Genomic DNA, 21,495 nt, shown 5'->3' with positions numbered 1-21,495 from the left:
TACATTTTTGGATGACTTTACTTTTATTTGAGTAATATTCTTTAGAATTAACACTACTCTTACTTGAGTAAAATCTTTGGCTATTGAACCCACTTCTGCTTGAAGTTCAGTTACATTCCTTTCTTCAATGGCAGCTTCTTTGCTCTGATTATACATGGCATTTCAGCGCGTGGAGCTGTTAAGTGCATGTCATTCCTTTTTTGGAGTTAAAATTCAACAAAATCCTTCTAAAACAGACATAACAATATGAGTGTTAGATGCACTGTATTTGCCACTGCTAACTCTCTCTTCTTCAAAAATTACAGAGCAGTTACAGAAGTTACAGTACACACATATATCATACAACATAGCAGGGATGTGACACGACGCACAGGTCATGTGCAGGGATTTTTTTGTACGAAAAAAGGAAAACTACCAGTCATGGCTGGAGGGAGGGGGGGGAGTGATAGTAAGAAAAGGCGGCAGCGGATTGGAGAGGGGTGAGGTTGTGTGTGAGTGCGCAAGTGTAGTAGGATTTGTATGTGTCTGTACACAAAATAAGAGTCGCCGAGCCCTGCGACCGGCCTTGGGAAGAGATCAGGGACAAAGATATCAACATCTGCGCGGCTCCTCCAGGAGAAGGGAGGGGCAGAAGATAAGGGCGATTGGGAAAGGAAAGGAAAATTATAATCAAATTAAGCCGAATAAGTAATTTAGTATGCCCAAATGCTGTTGGTCTTCAGTCAAATTTGCGCTCCTCATGGCGTAGGTGAGATCTCAGGTCCCTTAAGTCATTGCCATAAGTCGTGGTCTGCCTCGACCGTTCAGTCATCCGCCCCGACAGTTCCGACACCTGGCGCAAAATATTATCTACACTACTTTTCTCCGTTCGTCCTCGGAAAGAACCGTGAGTCCATGGAGTCAGCTCTCGGTCCGACCCTCCCGCATCTTCCAAATCCTTGAATCGCACCGTTTGATCCGTGGTCAATTTGCTGATTTCCTTGAAAGCTGCCGTCTTGGGAACTTTCCGGTGGAGCAGGGCACCTCCTAAGCCAAGCAGAAGGAACCCCGCAATCGTCACGCCAAATATCCTCGATATCTTCCATCGATAGGACAGTAAGACACGCTGCTCCCATGAATCTCTCACATAACCAGCGGCGAAGGTCCCGTCAGGGCAGGACGGCTCTCCTGGTGCACCGTGTATTTTGCGATGCATTGTAATTTGATTTTGTTTTTGAATAATATTATTCGATTTAGAATTATTTATATTTTCATCACTCATGACTTTTTGTGCGCAAGTTTTTTTTTCTTTTTGTTTTTGTAATTTATTACCATTTATATAATTGATTTTTCCCCAAGACGGATCCTTCATTGGTTCATTTTATTTGAAAATCTTTATGTATTTTTTGTTATTGCCCATCACAAAATACAGGGTGTCCCAACATAATGTATACTCTTTGACTTTAAGTAGCTAATAATTTTTTTTTCACTATTTCAGATTTGATTTTCGAGTAGGAATGGCAGATAGTGGGCTTATGTTCGAGCAGAAAAAAATGTTCTAATAACATTCTAGAAATGTGAAAATAAAGCTGAAGTGGCAAGACGCCTTACACGTAAGTTCCACAGAGATGCTCCAACACACGTTTACTATTACTATTAGGGACTAACGGGAGGTTGACCCGCCTAGCAGCAATTGCTAACGCCATGAATATTAATGAGCAAAAGTGCCGTGTTGCTTGCGGTACGCCATTGGCCACTGTGCTGCAGGTTTCAGACGCAGGTATAATATGATATAAATGATATAAAAGCAAACAGACACAAAAAAAAAAAAACTTGCATAAGGGTTCATTATTTTTAATTGAAATGAAACTAATGCAATGGTTTTTCAAAGAACTACATCTCCCCTGATGCTTGTTTGCGAACCAGCAATGATTCCTCAACAATGTTTCTCCGGCTGTTGATTTATTCGTTTTCTGGTTATATTATCAAAATATACTGTAGATCGCGTTCTATGAGTGAAACATCTTAGCTTGAAGGGGAGGTTGTCACTTGGGCTGCCTTTTTGTTATGACCCTGTGGGTCAATTGTTCTTTTACTGCTTTTTCCACTGTGTGTGTGCGTGAGTTTGGTGGCTAATTGAATGAATTAGGTGCAGGTGCTGCTGATTCAACCACTCCTGATTGGTGACCCCTCATTGGCCAAGGTGTGGACTTCCTGGCCTATTTAAGAAGCCTGCCACCAGCACTCGTCCTCCTCGCCAGCCAGACCAGCATTCAGAAACGCCAGTTCGCGTGTGTTCGGTTTTCGGTGATTCCTGCTTCGTTTACTCTGTGCTGTTCTGTGTTTGCTGGCCTTTCTGGGTGAGGGTTGGTCGGGAGGAGCTCGCCCCAGTCTTAAAGTGATTTGGGGGCTCGTCCGTTGCTTTTTTATCGTCGTTCGTCGCCTTTCCTGGTGAGTGTCTTTGGTTGTTTTCTGCCTCGTTGGCTGCTTTTGGTTGGCAGTTTTTTCTTTTTGGTGGTGGCGACTATGGAATTTAATGTAGAGGATTTTGTTATCAATCCGACCGTACAGGTACTTGAGAAATGTAGAAAGGACGATCTTGTTTTAATTGCACACGCTTTTGAGGTGATTGTGCCTCCTAACATCAGGAAACCTGAACTACGTGAGCTCCTGTTCAATGTGTTAAAAGACAGGGGTTTGTTTGGTGAGCCAGCCCCGACAGAGGGGCCAGGTGCTGTGCCTGGTGTTCCCCCACTCCGTACCTCCCCAAGTCAGGCTGCTATGTCAGCCGAGGAGCTGAGGATAACGCTTCGCATAAAAGAGGTTGAGGTGAGACACAAGGAGTTGGAGGTGGAAGCCATGCATCTTCGGGTGAAAGCTCTGGAGCTAGAGCGGGGTGCGGCTCCTACAGCCAGCCCCTCAACCCCACAGTCACCGCTCACAGGTATGCCTCATGAAGGGTTTGATGTTAGCCGGCACATCGCATTAGTTCCACCTTTCAGAGAGTCTGAAGTGGACTCTTACTTTAATGTGTTCGAACGTATTGCAGCTACATTGAATTGGCCCAAAAATGTGTGGCCCTTATTGCTTCAATGTAGATTAGTTGGTAAAGCCCAGGAAGTGTGCACCTCGCTGTCTTTAGAAGACTGCCTAAATTACGGTGTTGTGAAAGCCACCGTCCTTCGCGCGTATGAGTTAGTGCCAGAGGCATATAGGCAAAAATTTAGAAAATGTGGAAAAACTGCCACCCAAACTTATGTAGAGTTTGCGAGGGAGAAAACTGCTTTATTTGACAGATGGTGCCAAGCCAGTAAGATACACAATTTTGATAATTTGCGTGAATTAATATTGATGGAGGAATTTAAGAATTGTCTTCCCGAGAGAATCGTCGTTTATTTAAATGAGCAGAAAACCACCTGCCTGACTGAAGCCGCAGTATTGGCGGATGAATTCGCATTGACACACAAACATTTGTCCTCGCCAATAACTCGTCGTGATTCGGCTCCCGTTGACAAACCTCGATCCCCTACAACCTATCGCCGTACCCCTGTCACTGTTTCTTCAGCTAAAGAAACTCGCGAATGCTTTTACTGCCATGAGCAGGGACACCTGATTGGCTCCTGTCCCATCTTGAAAAGGAAAGAAGCGAAAAGCACCAAACCATCCTCAATTGCATCAGTTCAGACTACACAATCCGTTCCGCCTCGCATGAAGTTGGCCACACCAAAACGGCAGGTTGATTCAGGTTTTCGGCCCTTTGTCTCCAAAGGTTCAGTAAAATTAGAAAACACAAAGCCAGTCGCTATCACTATTTTGCGGGATACTGGGGCAAAACAATCACTTATTCGCGGGGATGTTCTCCCATTTTCAACTGAGTCCTATTCTGGCTCAAATGTTTCAGTTTTGGGTGTAAAATTGAGTGAGGTGCGTGCACCTTTACATTTTGTGAATTTGAAATCTTGTTTTGTGAAAGGCAGAGTAGAAATTGCCATTAGACCACAGCTCCCAATTAATGGAGTTGATTTGATCCTGGGAAATGATTTGGCCGGTGGGAAAGTTTTTCCTTCTCCCAAGATAAAGAAAAATCTGTGTGCTAGGGCAAACCGAAAAGAATTAGTTCCTATTGAGTCCCATTCTGTTAATGAAAATCTGACACCACCCGTAGACATAGATCAGCTAAGCGCCGCCCATAATTTGTGTCATTGTTTTTGTTTGTATAAAACTTGCTCGCCCCTTCAAAGTAAAGCTCTACGCCAGCGCCCTTGGCGCAGGTGCCGTATTCCTGCAGTAAGATGACTATAATGTTCATCATCCATTTTGTTACTTTTTGGAAAGGTTAAACACACTAGTTACATTAGAGCAACTCTGAATCGCACATTTACACTGGGGGGTAAATGTCCGATTTTTAGGTGGTGGGGTGTTATGACCCTGTGGGTCAATTGTTCTTTTACTGCTTTTTCCACTGTGTGTGTGCGTGAGTTTGGTGGCTAATTGAATGAATTAGGTGCAGGTGCTGCTGATTCAACCACTCCTGATTGGTGACCCCTCATTGGCCAAGGTGTGGACTTCCTGGCCTATTTAAGAAGCCTGCCACCAGCACTCGTCCTCCTCGCCAGCCAGACCAGCATTCAGAAACGCCAGTTTGTGTGTTCGGTTCAGCAGTGATTCCTGTTCGAATAATCTTTGTACATATTGTAAATAGTTGAGCAGTAATGTAGGAGGGAGATGCCTTTTTGTTTTGCACAGTTTTCTCCTGTTTTTGTTGCAAGGAGGTAGGTAAAGGAAATGTCTTTAATTTGACCTTTTTAGTTTTGTTAGGGAAGACAGGGTTTTCATAGATTGTTTTGTTTGTTATTTTGGCGACTGTCTCCCTCTGAGCCAAATAAAGAAACTGCTCTTGACTTTTTTTCGTTTTCACTGGCTTTTCTGGGTGAGGGTTTGACGGGAGGAGCACACCCAATGTTGCGTCCTGAAACCCCTAGACCGGGGCGTAACACTTTTATCCAACTGGTGATTGGGCTGGAGACTTAACTTTCCTATCTGGCAACCCTGGTCACATTCTACAAATGATGTGAGCTCAATATGGAACGTGTACTTTTGTAGCTGAGTACGCCGGTTGATGTGGGTGGAGATGCAGAAAGGAAGCTTTCAGTCTGTTTTGAATGTGTCTGGCCGGGAATGCATCAATACTGCAAGTAGCGTTCCGAAAGTGTCAATGCATGAAACAGCTGTCATTCCAAAGGATCGCATGGTGACCACTCGGTCTGCTCTCTGGGTATAAATGCCCTACTTATTTACATTCAATACTCCAAAATAGAGGTCGACCGATATATCGGGCCAATATATGAACTTTTCTCCAACATCAGCCGATTAACAAAAGACATAAGCCGATTAAAAGGACTTTGACCAGGTATCTGTGTGGGCAACTGTGGCTGCCACTGATTGACAGTAGGACCCCAGAAGAACCCTGCAGTATCTTGAAGTCAGGCTGCAACATGAAGCAACAGGTTTGTCTGTTTTGTAAACATTGTAAGATTTTTTTTATCTTGCATAAGAGAATATGCAATGTTGCTTTAGTCTTTTAAGGTGTTTAATGAGTGATCCTTACACTCTAAATGTAACTCGTAGCATTAGCATAGCATTCACGTTAGCACTATCTTTAGCATGTCGATTGGTCTAAATTGTTTAAATGTATCACATGGGAGCATAATATACTCTCATTCTGATGATCATCTACTGTGTTACGTTTATTAGGCAAAAGCAGCGAGTAGGAAGGGGTTGTGGGGTGACAGAAAGGAAAATAGAAAAGGACAGAAAGATGAGAAGAACAAACAACAAGAAATACATTCAACACCTGGACTAACTATGAATATAGTAGCGCTATCGTTAGCTAATTGTATTTACCAGTTGACACTATGTGGGGGGCCCGATGACCAAAGACCCGCAGCTCCAGCAAGGGGACCGCCGTCATCCGCCAGGTTCCAGTGGGGTCCCCCGAACCATACGTTCCCCGATTAACTGGCCCTCAGGGAAGGGACGAGGGGACGCGCCACCGCCCCCACACTCGCCCTCACCACCCAACCAGCCACCGCCGCAACCTCCAACCCACACGGCACACCGTGGGACCCCCACGGCCCACTTGGCACGAAGCAGGACAGGGTCCCCACCCGCTGACCCACCGGCACCCGACCTGCGCCAGACCCCAAGGAGGATAGGTGCATTTCATAGTGCAACCAGAGACATCTCGAATTAAACACAGTACATAATAATTAAACATATACAACTCTAAATCTCTCATCCTGAAATCAGAACACATAAGACGCATTAAGTAGCAAATTATAAAAAATCTAAATTATAAAATATACAGTATGTCCCATAAAATATGAATTTACAGGTACAGTATAAATTCCATTTACTTAACTATTATGTGTTAGATAGATAGATAGAATTTAAAAAATTACAAGTCTTCAAAAGCATTAACTGTAGAGATCATAACTTTATTTACATTCAATCAAAGCAACTTAACTTCGATTGATAGGGCATCATACTGGATATACAGAAGTACTCTTGTAGGCTGGGGGGGTGTTTACGAACAGCGCGGGAATGGAGGTACTTTCAAATGCGACATGTAGCAGTGCTCTCCGGTTTGATAAAGTCTCGATGGCTAAACAAATGAAACGACCTCCACAGCAACGCAAAACTCTTCCCTTTCTGTAATTATCGGAGAGTATAGAAGGGCCTTAAATAACTCGTTGTCAAAAATAACTGGTGACCATTCAGAACTTTACTAACAAAGCCCTGAACATGACTTGTATGGAAGGCACTAGTCCATCACTCTAGCTACCTCATTGCTCATGATTTATTATTATTATTTTTTTATCCTTAACAAGCGCTTTACAAAGGGGCCTTAAATAACTTGTCACAACGCCAACTGGCGACAATTCAGATCCCAACTGACGTTCGCTAACTTTACTAGCAAAGCCCTGTGTGAAAGGCGCTAGTTAGCCCCTCCGCAGTTAGAGCTACCTCGAGTAACTGCGTTCTACGAGGCGGTGAAATATCGAGGACTATCTGAAGTCAGTTATCAAGAAATTAAGTGAATACTTGTGTTATAGACACCATTACAAGCGCAGGAATTGATCGAACGACACGATTGAATGATTTATGAAGACTATCATAGGCCATCACTCAAACTTTTTGCTTTAAGAAGTTAACCATTTTTGACATTAATCCCTTACCTTGAGGCAATTTCCAACGGGTCAGGGCGAGAAGCTGGGATGGAGAGTGGTTCGGCCTCCTCATTGCTGATTGGTGATAACTGTGCTCCTGTCTCTCATTCTTGTCAGTTATTTGTTGTCACGAGAAGAGATTGGCGGTGATAGGTCTAGGTCATAGGATTAGAGTGTAGTTTTGAGCATGGAATACGGTTGTGAAGTTAATGGTTTCCCTCGCTCGTTGACATGCCCCCCCCCCTTTTTTTTTTCTCCTCGGATCTAAGTGATTCAGAAGAATGACCCATTTTGATTTCAAAACGGCGAAATTTCACCAAAAGGAGGCAAGTTTGCATGCCTGTTTATTGCACCTCACCAGCAACAGATTTATCCTACACTTGAAGTGCAACAAAAATAAACAGTAAACAATACATCTATATATATATATATATATATATATACACATATATATATATATATATATATATATATATATATATATATATATATATATATATATATATATATATATATATATACATATACAGTGGGGAGAACAAGTATTTGATACACTGCCAATGGGTTTTCCCATTGACTGATATATATATATATATTGTCAAAGGTCAGCTTGCAAATGAGAGGTTCCACGTCAGCGGCGAGCCAATACCAACAGTTCTGGAGAAGCCAATCAAAAGCCTTGGCCGCTGGTATAGTGCAGAACTTAAAGACTCGAAGCAGGTGGAACAACTCAGGCAGGATACCATCACGGGCCTCAAGCAGATTAACAACACTGCTCTCCCGGGGAAATTAAAGCTGTGGTGCTTTCAGTTTGGACTGCTGCCCCGTCTTATGTGGCCAATCTCCGTCTACGAGGTCACCTTATCCCACGCCAATCGACTAGAGAGACTGGTGAATGCACAGGTGAGGAAGTGGCTTGGCCTGCCAAAATGCCTTAGTAGCATTGGCCTGTATGGCAACGGAGCCCTCTCCCTACCAATCTCAAGCATAGTGGAGGAGTACAAATGTGCCAAAGCAAGGCTGGAGATGACCCTCACAGAATCCCGAGATCCATTCGTCAGAGGTGCTGCTCCAACCCTAGCAACGGGGAGGAAATGGAAGCCATCTGCAGCAGTCGCATTTGCAAAGACCGCCCTCAGACACCGGGATATAGTGGGGCACGCCCAACATGGCAGAGGGGGCCTTGGATTGGAAGCAACAACACCCACATGGCAAAAGGCTACTCCAACCGAACGGCGGCACATGGTAGTGGAGGAGGTGCGCCACCAGGAGGAAGCAGCTAGGTGTGCCAAAGCAGTCTCCCAAGCTCAGCAAGGCCGCTGGATGAAGTGGGAGGGTGTGGAGAGGAGGAAAATCACCTGGAACGAGCTGTGGAGCATGGAGTCTAGCAGGTTGAGCTTCATCATAAGAGCCGCATATGATGTTCTGCCTTCTCCAACCAACCTTCATCTTTGGTATGGAGAGGACCCAGCCTGTCACCAATGTGCAGCCTCAGCAACCCTCAAACACATCTTGGTGGGTTGCAAAGCCGGCCTGACCCAAGGAAGATACACCTGGCGCCACAACCAGGTCTTAAAGTGTTTGGCTGCCGAACTTGAGAACAAGAGGGTATCCACCAATGCCATGCCTCTAAACGCCCAGGTTACCGTCCCACAGAAAATGTTTGTCCGGGAAGGGGAGAAACGGCGGAACAAGTCATCTCCCCCGGAATCTGGCCCATTGAGCGCAGCCCGGGATTGGGAAATGCGAGTGGACCTCAACCAGAGGCTCACCTTTCCACCCGAAATTGCAGCAACCAATCTGCGACCAGACCTGGTCCTCTGGTCCAAATCCTGCCGGCATGTTTTCATCGTTGAGCTGACTGTCCCGTGGGAGGATGCCATCGATGAGGCATTTGAACGGAAGAGGCTGCGGTATGCCAACTTAGCAGCTGAAGCAGAGGGGCGGGGCTGGAACATGAAGGTGTGGCCAGTGGAGGTCGGCTGCAGAGGCTTTGTAGCAAGGTCCACCACAAGGCTCCTGAAGGAGGTGGGGATCAGAGGGCAGGCCCAACGGAAGGCAATCAAAGAACTTGCCACTGCAGCAGAGCGGAGCAGTCACTGGCTGTGGCTAAAACGCAGGGACGCAACATGGGCTGCCAAGTGACCGTGCGGTGCCACCGCTTGACACTCACCCAGGTCTGATCAGCCTGTGGTGGGCCAACCCCAGCAGAGGGTGTATTGTGTTAAGTGGCCGAAACACCTGATGAAGCTGGGGCACACAACTGATGATGTGTCGAGCTGGTGGCACCGCTCAGTCAGTGACTAAATCCACCCCACCCAAGAGGACCTCAACTGCTGTGCTGATTAATTTACTTTGGGATCTATAACAACTAGTCCTATTAAGAAGTCTGTATATATATACATATATATATGGGTTTTCCCATTGGCAGTGTATCAAATACTTGTTCTCCCCACTGTATATATAAATAAAATAACAATCAGCAGTAAACAATATAAAGTTAGTTTAATCAATTAAATCTAACTCTCACAACCTGAGACATCTGGTCAAGTAGACATAGCCTACTGTACTTCAAGTATATTGACTTGAAATAGTGTTTATATCTCCACTTCGTAAAGGATAAATTTTCCTCTGAATGCTCTGCCATCATATCCCTCCCGTCAGCATCTGTTTTGAGTGTGTGTGTGTTTGCCGCACGCGCTTTTCCGGTTTGTGTGTGAAAACCCCGGCTCTGATTGGCTCACCATGACACATGACTCTAACCCTCAGCCAATCACAATCACTTCCATCGCATCTATCCAAGGGGTGCATTCAGGTAGCCTCGTCACCCTCAAAGCATCTTCCGTCCTCAAGATGGAAGCAGCATTCTTGCTGGCTGACAGTGGGGGATAGGAACGAGGCTAGCATTTAGGTGTAGCAAACACAGAAACATTAGCAAGCTTTGGTAAGTATTGTCTAATTGAATGAGCAGGGACAAACCAACCTGGAGTCATAAGTACGTGCTGTAGTATTCTGATACAGAATTATCCGAGGCACCCTAAAGTGCACACGGCGCCAAGATTGTTTTGCTTACATGATGCGGGAGTGAGTAAGGCTAGGTTCATACTACAGGTCTTAATGCACAAATCCGGTTTTTTGTCATATGTTTTTTTGACGTGCCCGTTCAGACTGCCTTTGTCCATTGAGACCATGCAAGTATTACGCATACGCACTAATTCGCAGTCCGACACACGCTGAGCAAGATGACCCGCATGCGCAGAAGCATCAAAACAAATGACCACACATGCTGGCTGTCATCCGTCATTTCAGGGATATCATATTTTGCTTTTTAAAAAGAGGACACAAATAACAGACATAAATAATCCCAGTTTAGGTTTATATTCAAAGTATATGGATCAATAGCATGCACGCACTGTCAGTGCATGTCACACACACATACGGGCAGTTTGCCCCGACTCTCGGCTGTGTAAGCAATGTTGAAATATTGCTTATATGGAGCAGACAGAAAACCGATCCTTCTCAGGCTTATCCTCAACCCATTTTTATTTTTTTTATGACTGTTGTCCAGTCCGACCCTTCCTAAAAAGTCGTGTTCAAGGAAAGCTAGGCGCTAATAACGTACAGCTGCACCGCTACCGTAGCGTCTCTCTCGCTTTTTGATGACGTAATTGCTGCATGAATTCCGATTTGCGAGACTGGACAGTACAGACCGCCGCGACAGTCTGGAAAAATGTGGCCCAGATCAGATTTGAACTACATACGAAAGTGACCCAGATCGGATTTGAAATGGTCCAGTTCTATGCGACTTGTCACGTTCAGACAGTCAAGTCGGAAAAACACGAAAAAATCAGATTCGTGCATTAAGACCTGTAGTATGAACGTAGCCTTAGAGACATGGCCTGCCGAGAGCCGTACATTTGTGTTAATGTTGAAGTTATATGTGCTATTAAAAAAACAGAGTGCCAGCACGTCCTGTGTGGTATATCTTTGCTAAGAAAAAGCACAAAACACGTGCGCTATTCTCGAACCTGAATGCACCCCAAGTCTTGGATGACCAATAAACATAGCAGAGTAGACTCGCTACGGCTGGTAGTTTCTTCAGTTTATTCAGAGTAAGTAACACACCGCTTTTGACTGTCAGTAACGGTAACGGCGTTGTACCGAAATCTGCGATCCGTCAGAATCTGTGACGAAGGAGGGCGATGTTGCCAACAGCAAGGCCGACAGCAACGAAGATGAGGAATCGAAGAAGGCCACTTACGCTAACGGCGTAAACTGCCATTTGCTATGTAAATGAGGCTATACACTTGCAGTTGCCGAGGCTTATTTTCCCTTTCACAGAATAAACGTCATGATATTTAATCATTACGCTGACATTAAGAAAATGTCTGCTTAAAAAAAATGACACATATTATATATTATCAATTTTTGATGTTTCGACAATTTCTGCTTGAATAGATTACTTATGATATTGTGAAATAGTAAACAGCAATACATTGCTATTTTTCTTCTTATTCTTCCTGACGAGGTTATTGTGTAAATATCCCATTCAATGAATTACATTTATTGTATGACTTTTGACGTTTTGAAAATGTGTGTTCTAATAAATTACATTGCTGATTTTTTTTTTTTTTTGAGATTATGAAATTATCCGCACTTATAAATTACATTTTATGAATTTATTACTCTTCCTTACACACTCACGCATACACAATTTTCGATGTATAAGGACAATGAATGATATAAATTTAAACGCGGTAGTTAGTGTGTGATTTCACTGTATTTTCCTTATGCTATTTCCCAGCCCATAAAAGGCAATTCCTTACTTATTTGACATCCCCTTACTGTCATTTGGACGCATATTTCCTCAAAACGACCTCCAGATACTATATTTTTAGTGTCACGTTTTCTCATAGGTGCAGATGTGGCTGTCGGAAATGGTGATACTCCTCTACTGTGTCTGAGAACAATCAAGTCACTCTTAAAGCTCTTTGCTGATCTTCTGACACTATCCATACTCCCCCCTACTATATATCCTCTCAACTGGACCCCCAGAGGCTGTATATTTAATTATTACATATTCCGATAGGTGCAGATATGGCTGTCGGAAATAGTGATACTCCTCTACTGTGTCTAAGAACAATCAAATCACTCTTAAAGCTCTTCCCTGATCCCCTGACACTATCCGTACTCACCCTACCACATCTCGTCTCAGTTGGACCCCCAGAGTCTGTACATTTTATCAGGACATTTTCTGATAGGGTCAAATGTGGCTGTCAGAAATTGTGATCCTCCCCAACTGTAGGTGGGGCTGTAACATTGACCCTTGCACTTTTGCGATAGCCGATTAAACCAATTTTCAGCTCTCGGGGTCCAATTGAAAGAAGATGTACTAGGGGAAGTGGGGGCTGTCATTAGATCAGCAAACAGCTTTAAGGGTGACTTGACTGATTTTAGACACAATACAGGGGGATCACATTTTCTGATGCTGACAATTTCTGTAAGCCACATCTGCACCTATCAGAAACTGTGATCCTCCTGTGTTGTGTCTAAAATCAGTCAAGTCACCCTTAAGGCTCTTCGCTGATCTAATGATAGTGATGACAAAATGTACAGACTCTGGAGGTCCAATTGAGAGGAGATGTAGTATGGGGGGGAGGGGGGTCAGAAAATTAGCAAAGAGCCTTAGTGGTGACTTGATTTTAGACACAATAGGGAGGATCACAATCTCTGACAGCCATGTCTGCACCTACCAGAGATTGTGACAATACAAATATAGTTTCTGGAGGTCGTTTTGAGGTAATATGTATTCAGATGACGGTAAAAGAATGTCAGATGAGTAAAGATTTGTCTTTGATGGGCTGGGCAACAGCATAAGGAAAATACAGCGAGATCAATCAAAGACTACGGCATATATTTATATAATTGTCCTTATACATTTAAAATTGTGAGTGCATGTGTGGAAGAGTCATAAGATAAAAGAATGAAAGTAATTTATAAGAGCAGACAATTCCATAATATCACAAATACAATTCAGTACTTAATTTAGAAAAGCGCACATTTTCACAACATCAAAAGCCATACATTTTATGTAATTTATTTAATGGGCTATTTACATAATAACTCCATCATGATGAAGAATAATAGCAATTTATTACAGCGGACTATTTCACAATGTCAAAAATTCACATGGAACATGCAAAAACTTTTTAAAGCATTTTTTTAGTAACGATGTCATGATCGAATGTCACAATGTTAATACCGTGAAAGGGGAAATAAGCCTCGCAACTTGTAGCGAGCCTCGTTTACGTAGCAGTTCACGCCGTTAGCATAAGTGGTCTTCTTCGATTCCTCTTCGTCGTTTGCTGTCGGCCTTGCTGTTGGCAACATCGCCCTCCTTCGTCACAGATTCTGACGGATAGCAGATTTCGGTACAACAGCGGAAAAAAAATAGTTAGATTACCCTGTTACTGAATAATAACGCCATTATTTAACAGCGTTATTTATAACGGCGTTAGTCCCAACACTGGAGACAACCAAATTTCAAAATTGTCCGATATGCACGTGTGATACATCATTGGAAAGCTTAAAATCTCAATTTTCTGGGGGAATAAAAATTTTGAACAGTAGGCATTAAAAAAAATTATTTAAACAACAAAACCCTAACTGGAGGTGAGAGCACCAAAAAGCAGAATTAAAGACGCCATGATTTTAACGAGATATTATTGCATACTTACCTCTTTTCAGTCCAAAAACTCTATGTAGCATTTATCACCAAGTGTCAAGACACAGCTGTGAATGGCCACAGCTGGATTTTTGGGGGATTTTATGGGTGAAACATGGTAATATAACAAGGGTCCCGATGCAGAAATAGCAGACATCAAGGAGTGGTCGAGATTATCATTTTCATGTATTTAGCTTTTTAAATGTTTTTTTTTTTTTTCAAAATTTTTTTGTTCGAATCGATTATTTATCATCTAAAATATTGGGGAAAATGCGACAGTAACGGGAAAAAAAATACAATTAAGTGATAGTTATGAGGTAGATATCCATGAGCTTTTTACAGACACAATTTTTTTCATTGTGACATACATAATTTGTTTAAAAGTGTAAAATATGTTAGTGAATAATTATTTTTAAGTTTTTTTTTTTTTTTAAGCGAAACAGTAGACATCAATTAATGATTCTAAGCAAAAAATGACAGACGTTTTGAATAATAAATATAATTAATTACCTTTGTTTTATGGTTGGGTTGAAAACAAAAGCGGTTGCGCGACATCTGTAAACAGGGGTTTCGTTTGTAAAACGGACAAATTAAAAATAGTTCCGGGGTTTAATGCGCCATGAATCTGCTATGGCAGCATATAGACGTATTGTTCTATCAAACACAACAGTTCTTTTGGCTTCATATACATCAGTTTATTTTGAAGAGGGGTGCAAGATCAGAAACTGCTTTTTCAGCCTTATATGTGTTTTTCGCCATATACATTAATCTTTTGCAATTGTGATTAAATACATGGTTTGAAACATACATTGTATGAAACATACATTGTAAGTTAGGGAAAGCAGGTGAATATCTTAAATAATGGGAAAGTCCAAACTACTGCCAACTTTTCATTGGCCCCCAGCAAATGATGAAAATATTATGTAATATGGCCCGTGCTCACCCTACATTCTGTTGTGCTCAGCATTTTGAACACCAGATGGTGCTAGTCACTTAAACAGTGCTTCTCTATTAGCTCACGTTCAAAACATGACAGGATTTTGACATTAATGTGTAGAATTTCACTATTTTGTTTGACATAGATGAACTGATATTAAAAAAAAAAAAAAATCATCCAATGTGATGTATTTTGTTGACTTTTTTTTTTTAATTGTTCAGCAAACTTTAAGAAATGTTAATATAAATATGTACCTGGATTATTTCTTGTTTGTAGACCTCAACTCATTCACTGCTATTGACAGCGATAGACATCGGATCCATTTTGACTGGGATGGCTGACCCCATCCAAATGGATTGGACGTCTATCGGCATCAATGGCAGCCAATGAGTTAACATTTCAAAATATTTACATAGGCCAAAACATGATCCTCTGTTTAACAGAGGGATTTTAAGTTTGGACACCACATTTAAAACAAGCTTCACAATAGTAACAAGAAAGCGGCGGCACCGAGCGCAGCTGTAAATGCCGGTGAGCAGACGGCGGCGGCGGCGCTCGTTTCCCTGATGACGAGCACCGCCGACCTGGCCGTTCTCACTGAGGATAACGCACTGGAAGCCGCCATGGACGCCTGAGCTTTTGTCTCCGCTGTGTTGTTGTTGGGTTGGGACACCGCAGCCTCGGCCAGATCCGCAACTCGCGCGGCGGCCGTGGCAGCTGCATCCGTTGGGACCGTCACAGCCAGGACGGCTAGCTGATTCACCAATGAGGAGGGCGGAGAATCGCTCAGCATTTCTTCCAGCCTGGTGAGAAACGATTCTGAGGTCGCATGGACTTCTCTGGCCACTCGGGCGACGTCCATCACAGTTTGCGCAGGGACCGCGTCAGAGGTTAGGTTTCGTGCGGCTGACACTGCCCTGGACGCGGTGGCGGCCGCCTCCGTGGCTAAGTTCGCCATCTGCATTGCTGTCGAGGAGTTACTACGCGATGCGTTCACTGCGGCGCGAGCGGCGTCACTAGCTCCATCGGCCGCTGCAACACCGGTGTCGACCGTTGAGTTGATGTCACCTGTACGATTGCTCAGCGCAGCAGCGGCGTTCGCCGCTTCCTGCGCGACAGTCAACGCCGCTCCAACCTCCGATATAACTCCGGCAGCGGCGGCCGCTGCCGAGCACATGGCGGTGCACGCGGCGGCCGAGGCCGTTAAGCCAGCCACCAGATAGTTCCGTGCCGAGTCCAAGGCAGATCTTCCTGGAAGATTTTCTATCTCCCTGCCTGCTGTTGCTGTGTTCATTGCCAGATTGACTAACGTTCGCGCATCGCTGAAGTCGTTCACAGCTACTGAAAAAACTCCTGTAAGTTCTGCCAATTCGGCCACCTCTGCTGCTTGTGGAAAGGTGCTGGAGAGTGACTCTTGAGCTTCTCTTGCCAACGCCACAAACTGTTCCGCAACACTTTGAAATTGGTCCGGATCTGCAGTTGTAACTCGTGCAGCCAGCACCGCTGCTTGGATCGACATGTTGGTGGCCTGGTCTGGCCTTCCAATCATGTTTAAAGCCGTGGCCAGCTCCTCTGCCACATCAGCCACTCTCATAGCAGCTTCTCGAGCCACCTGCGGGACCGCACGTCCTTCCGCAACCTCTAATGCTGCTTCATTAGCTTCGTCCACAGTTTGCCAGGCAATGGCGGTGAGGTTGCCCAGATCGTGTCCAGCAGTTTCGGCCAAAACGACCGCGAGAGACAGCGCTGTGGACGCTAAGGCGGTTTCTCGCACCACTCGGACTGCTTCCGATGGTGCTAAAGGGATGCTTTCTGACATTCGCCTTGCTGCGTTTGTTGTGTCATTTGCAAAACCTGCCAATGTTTCCGCGCCAACCAGATTGTCCACAATTGCTGCTAAACTTCCCGTATATCCTGCCAGTCGGGCGACCTCTAAGGCTTGACCTGAAAATAATTCTTCGGCATCCATGGCTAATATTATGAATCGTGCTGCGACGTCGGGAAATTGATCCGTGTCCGCTGTTGTGATTTGTCCGGCCAACGCTGCCGCTCGGGCCGATATATTTGCAGCCATGTCTGTGATCCGTCCCATCACCATCGAGTTTACCGCAGCGGCCCAAGCTTCTGCCGCGTCCGCCGTATTTTCCGCTGCTTCTCGAGCCTCCTGCGGGCCGGCACGTCCCTGTGCGACCGCTAATGCTGCCTCATTAGCTTCGTCCGATCTTTGGAAGGCGTTGGCAATAAGGCTGCCTAAATCTCCACCTGGAGCTTCTGCCACCGCAATGGCGAGGGACAGTGCTGCGGATGTTAGTGAGGCTTGTCGTGAAGCATGAACCGCTTCTAACGTTACCTCCGCAGCTCCCGCCGCCATCCGTGCCGCCGCACTTGCGCTTTGTGCCGCATTTGCCGCTAGTAGCGTAGCTAACTGACCAGCTACCTCGGCTTCTGGAGCTCCTCCTGTCGGCGCAGCGGCTCGATCTGCCGCGTCGAGCGCCTCTTGTACCTCGCCTGCTGCTTGTTCTGCCAACGCAGCGGTACCGTTAGCTGCCTCTATGGCTCGTCTTATGTCATTCTCTACATCTGCCCGTGAGCTTTGCGAATTCAGTAACTCTCGGAGTCGTCGCGCCGCAATCTCAACCTCTTGATTTGCCATTCTAGCCCGCGCGATGATGTCAAATGCGCTCTCTACGGTGACTCCAGAAGCACTAACATTGGCTGCCAAGTCTGCCACAGTTGCTGCTAATTCTGCTATGGCTGAAGCATTTTCCGCCGCCGCCGCGAGTTGCTGCGCAAACAGGTCGCCACCTGCTATCGGCAAAGTTTCCGCCACTGTTCTTGAAACGTTTGCAGCGGCAACCGCCGCATTGTTCGCTGCTGCCGCCGTGGCTGCTTCGCTAATTCTGCCTTGTAGAAAATTACTGACTGCGCTGGCAGCTATGAGAGCGGCGTTCGCAGCCCACTGTACGGACGGTCTTGCTTCCGAGGCTACTCCCAAAACAGTGGCTGCTGCTCTTGCGGCCGAGCTCGCCAACGATGCTGCTGCTGATGTGGCTGTTGTGGAAACTGCCACAGCTATCCTGGCTGAAATTCGGATTGCCTCTTCTGTAATATTATCAGGGACTGGAGAGGTGGTGGTTGGGGTTCTGATCAGTGTACTCCTAGTGGCGGTGGTTGGGCTTGTTTCATCAGGGGTGATGGTGGAACCACTGGTAGTGGCGGTGGTTGGGCTTGTTTCAGGGGTTGAACTGTCATCCGGGGTGATGGTGGAACCACTGGTAGTGGCGGTGGTTGGGCTTGTTTCAGGGTTTGAACTGTCATCCGGGGTGATGATTGAACCACTGGTAGTGGCGGTGGTTGGGCTTGTTTCAGGGTTTGAACTGTCATCCGGGGTGTTGATTGAACCACTGGTAGTGGCGGTGGTTGGGCTTGTTTCAGGGTTTGAACTGTCATCCGGGGTGATGATTGAACCACTGGTAGTAGCGGTGGTTGGGCTTGTTTCAGGGTTTGAACTGTCATCCGGGGTGATGATTGAACCACTGGTAGTGGCGGTGGTTGGGCTTGTTTCAGGGTTTGAACTGTCATCCGGGGTGATGATTGAACCACTGGTAGTGGCGGTGGTTGGGCTTGTTTCAGGGTTTGAACTGTCATCCGGGGTGATGATTGAACCACTGGTAGTGGCGGTGGTTGGGCTTGTTTCAGGGTTTGAACTGTCATCCGGGGTGATGATTGAACCACTGGTAGTGGCGGTGGTTGGGCTTGTTTCAGGGTTTGAACTGTCATCCGGGGTGATGATTGAACCACTGGTAGTGGCGGTGGTTGGGCTTGTTTCAGGGTTTGAACTGTCATCCGGGGTGATGATTGAACCACTGGTAGTGGCGGTGGTTGGGCTTGTTTCAGGGTTTGAACTGTCATCCGGGGTGATGATTGAACCACTGGTAGTGGCGGTGGTTGGGCTTGTTTCAGGGTTTGAACTGTCATCCGGGGTGATGATTGAACCACTGGTAGTGGCGGTGGTTGGGCTTGTTTCAGGGTTTGAACTGTCATCCGGGGTGATGATTGAAACACTGGTAGTGGCGGTGGTTGGGCTTGTTTCAGGGTTTGAACTGTCATCCGGGGTGATGATTGAACCACTGGTAGTGGCGGTGGTTGGGCTTGTTTCAGGGTTTGAACTGTCATCCGGGGTGATGATTGAACCACTGGTAGTGGCGGTGGTTGGGCTTGTTTCAGGGTTTGAACTGTCATCCGGGGTGATGATTGAACCACTGGTAGTGGCGGTGGTTGGGCTTGTTTCAGGGTTTGAACTATCATCCGGGGTGATGATTGAACCACTGGTAGTGGCGGTGGTTGGGCTTGTTTCAGGGTTTGAACTGTCATCAGGGGTGATTATTGAACCACTGGTAGTGGCGGTGGTAGGGCTTGTTTCAGGGGTTAAATTTTCATCCGGGGTGGGGGTCGAACCACTGCTAGTAGCGGTGGTCGGGCTTGTTTCAGGGTTTAAATTTTCATCCGGGGTGGGGGTCGAACCACTGCTAGTAGCGGTGGTCGGGCTTGTTTCAGGGTTTAAACTGTCATCCAGGGTGGTGGTCGAAACACTGGCAGTGGCGGTGGTTGGGCTTGTTTCAGGGTTTAAACTGTCATCCAGGGTGGTGGTCGAAACACTGTTAGTGGCGGTGGTTGGGCTTGTTTCAGGGTTTAAACTGTCATCCGGGGTGGTGGTCGAACCACTGCTAGTGGCGGTGGTTGTGCTTGTTTCAGGGGTTAAACTGTCATCCGGGGTGGTGGTCGAACCACTGGTAGTGGCGGTGGTTGGGCTTGTTTCAGGGTTTGAACTGTCATCCGGGGTGATGATTGAACCACTGGTAGTGGCGGTGGTCGGGCTTGTTTCAGGGTCTGAATTGTCATCCGGGGTGGTGGTCGAAACACTGGTAGTGGCGGTGGTTGGGCTTGTTTCAGGGTTTGAACTGTCATCCGGGGTGATGATTGAACCACTGGTAGTGGCGGTGGTCGGGCTTGTTTCAGGGTCTGAATTGTCATCCGGGGTGGTGGTCGAAACACTGGTAGTGGCGGTGGTTGGGCTTGTTTCAGGGTTTGAATTGTCATCCGGGGTGGTGGTCGAACCACTGGTAGTGGCGGTGGTCGGGCTTGTTTCAGGGGTTAAATTTTCATCCGGGGTGGGGGTCGAACCACTGCTAGTAGCGGTGGTCGGGCTTGTTTCAGGGTTTAAACTGTCATCCGGGGTGGTGGTCGAAACACTGGCAGTGGCGGTGGTTGGGCTTGTTTCAGGGTTTAAACTGTCATCCAGGGTGGTGGTCGAAACACTGGTAGTGGCGGTGGTTGTGCTTGTTTCAGGTGTTAAATTTTCATCCGGGGTGGGGGTCGAACCACTGCTAGTAGCGGTGGTCGGGCTTGTTTCAGGGTTTAAACTGTCATCCAGGGTGGTGGTCGAAACACTGGTAGTGGCGGTGGTTGTGCTTGTTTCAGGTGTTAAATTTACATCTGGGGTGGGGGTCGAACCACTGCTAGTAGCGGTGGTCGGGCTTGTTTCAGGGTTTAAACTGTCATCCAGGGTGGTGGTCGAACCACTGGTAGTGGCGGTCGTTGTGCTTGTTTCAGGGGTTAAATTTTCATCCGGGGTGGTGGTCGAACCACTGGTAGTGGCGGTTGTTGTGCTTGTTTCAGGGGTTAAATTTTCATCCGGGGTGATGGTCGAACCACTGCTAGTGGCGGTGGTCGGGCTTGTTTCAGGGTCTGAATTGTCATCCGGGGTGGTGGTCGAAACACTGGTAGTGGCGGTGGTTGTGCTTGTTTCAGGGGTTAAACTGTCATCCGGGGTGGTGGTCGAACCACTGGTAGTGGCGGTCGTTGTGCTTGTTTCAGGGGTTAAATTTTCATCCGGGGTGGTGGTCGAACCAGTGGTAGTGGCGGTGGTAGTGCTTGTTTCAGGGGTTAAACTGTCATCCGGGGTGATGGTCGAACCACTGCTAGTGGCAGTGGTCGGGCTTGTTTCAGGGTTTGAACTGTCATCCTGGGTGGTGGTCGAAACACTGGTAGTGGCTGTGGTTGGGCTTGTTTCAGGGTTTAAACTGTCATCCTGGGTGGTGGTCGAAACACTGGTAGTGGCGGTGGTTGGGCTTGTTTCAGGGTTTGAATTGTCATCCGGGGTGGTGGTCGAAACACTGGTAGTGGCGGTGGTTGGGCTTGTTTCAGGGTTTAAACTGTCATCCGGCGTGGTGGTCGAACCACGGCTAGTGGCGCTGGTCAGGCTTGTTTCAGGGACTGAGTTGTCATCTGGGGTGTTGGTTGTACCGCTGCTGGTGGTACTTGTGGAGCTTGCTGATGGGACTAAATTGTCATCTGGGGTTTCTATTTTGTCGGCGGTCGGACTTTCAGTGCTGCTGCCTGGGTCGACGGGAGCCGGAGGAACAGGTCCCTCACTGACGGTGACTTGATTAGAATCATTTTCAGTCATCTGAAAGAGTCGTCTGCCAATGCTGTGGTGTTGACTTCGCTCAGCTGTTGTTTCTGTTTCAATGGAAGAGTTTGGTAAGTTATCTTACATGCTGGCATGAACCTCCAGATTGTAATATCTTGTTGCGTTTACTTACCAAGAAGTAGAATTAAAAACA

At 46.2% G+C, this 21,495-nt stretch overlaps 1 protein-coding gene across 1 annotated transcript; it reads right to left on the bottom strand.

Moving 5' to 3' along the window:
• Nucleotides 1-15,350: 15,350 nt before the first annotated feature.
• On the bottom strand, nt 15,351-21,338 carry LOC130910326 (mucin-2-like). The gene has a single exon (XM_057827527.1). It carries the CDS (start codon nt 21,336-21,338, stop codon nt 15,351-15,353), a length of 5,988 nt encoding a protein of 1,995 aa, XP_057683510.1.
• Nucleotides 21,339-21,495: the final 157 nt, after the last annotated feature.

Source organism: Corythoichthys intestinalis, chromosome 22 (genome assembly GCF_030265065.1).
Source record: "Corythoichthys intestinalis isolate RoL2023-P3 chromosome 22, ASM3026506v1, whole genome shotgun sequence".
Lineage (NCBI taxonomy): Eukaryota > Metazoa > Chordata > Actinopteri > Syngnathiformes > Syngnathidae > Corythoichthys > Corythoichthys intestinalis.
The sequence above is the reverse complement of the archived record's forward strand: the minus strand, read 5'-3'. Positions and strand labels throughout refer to the sequence as shown.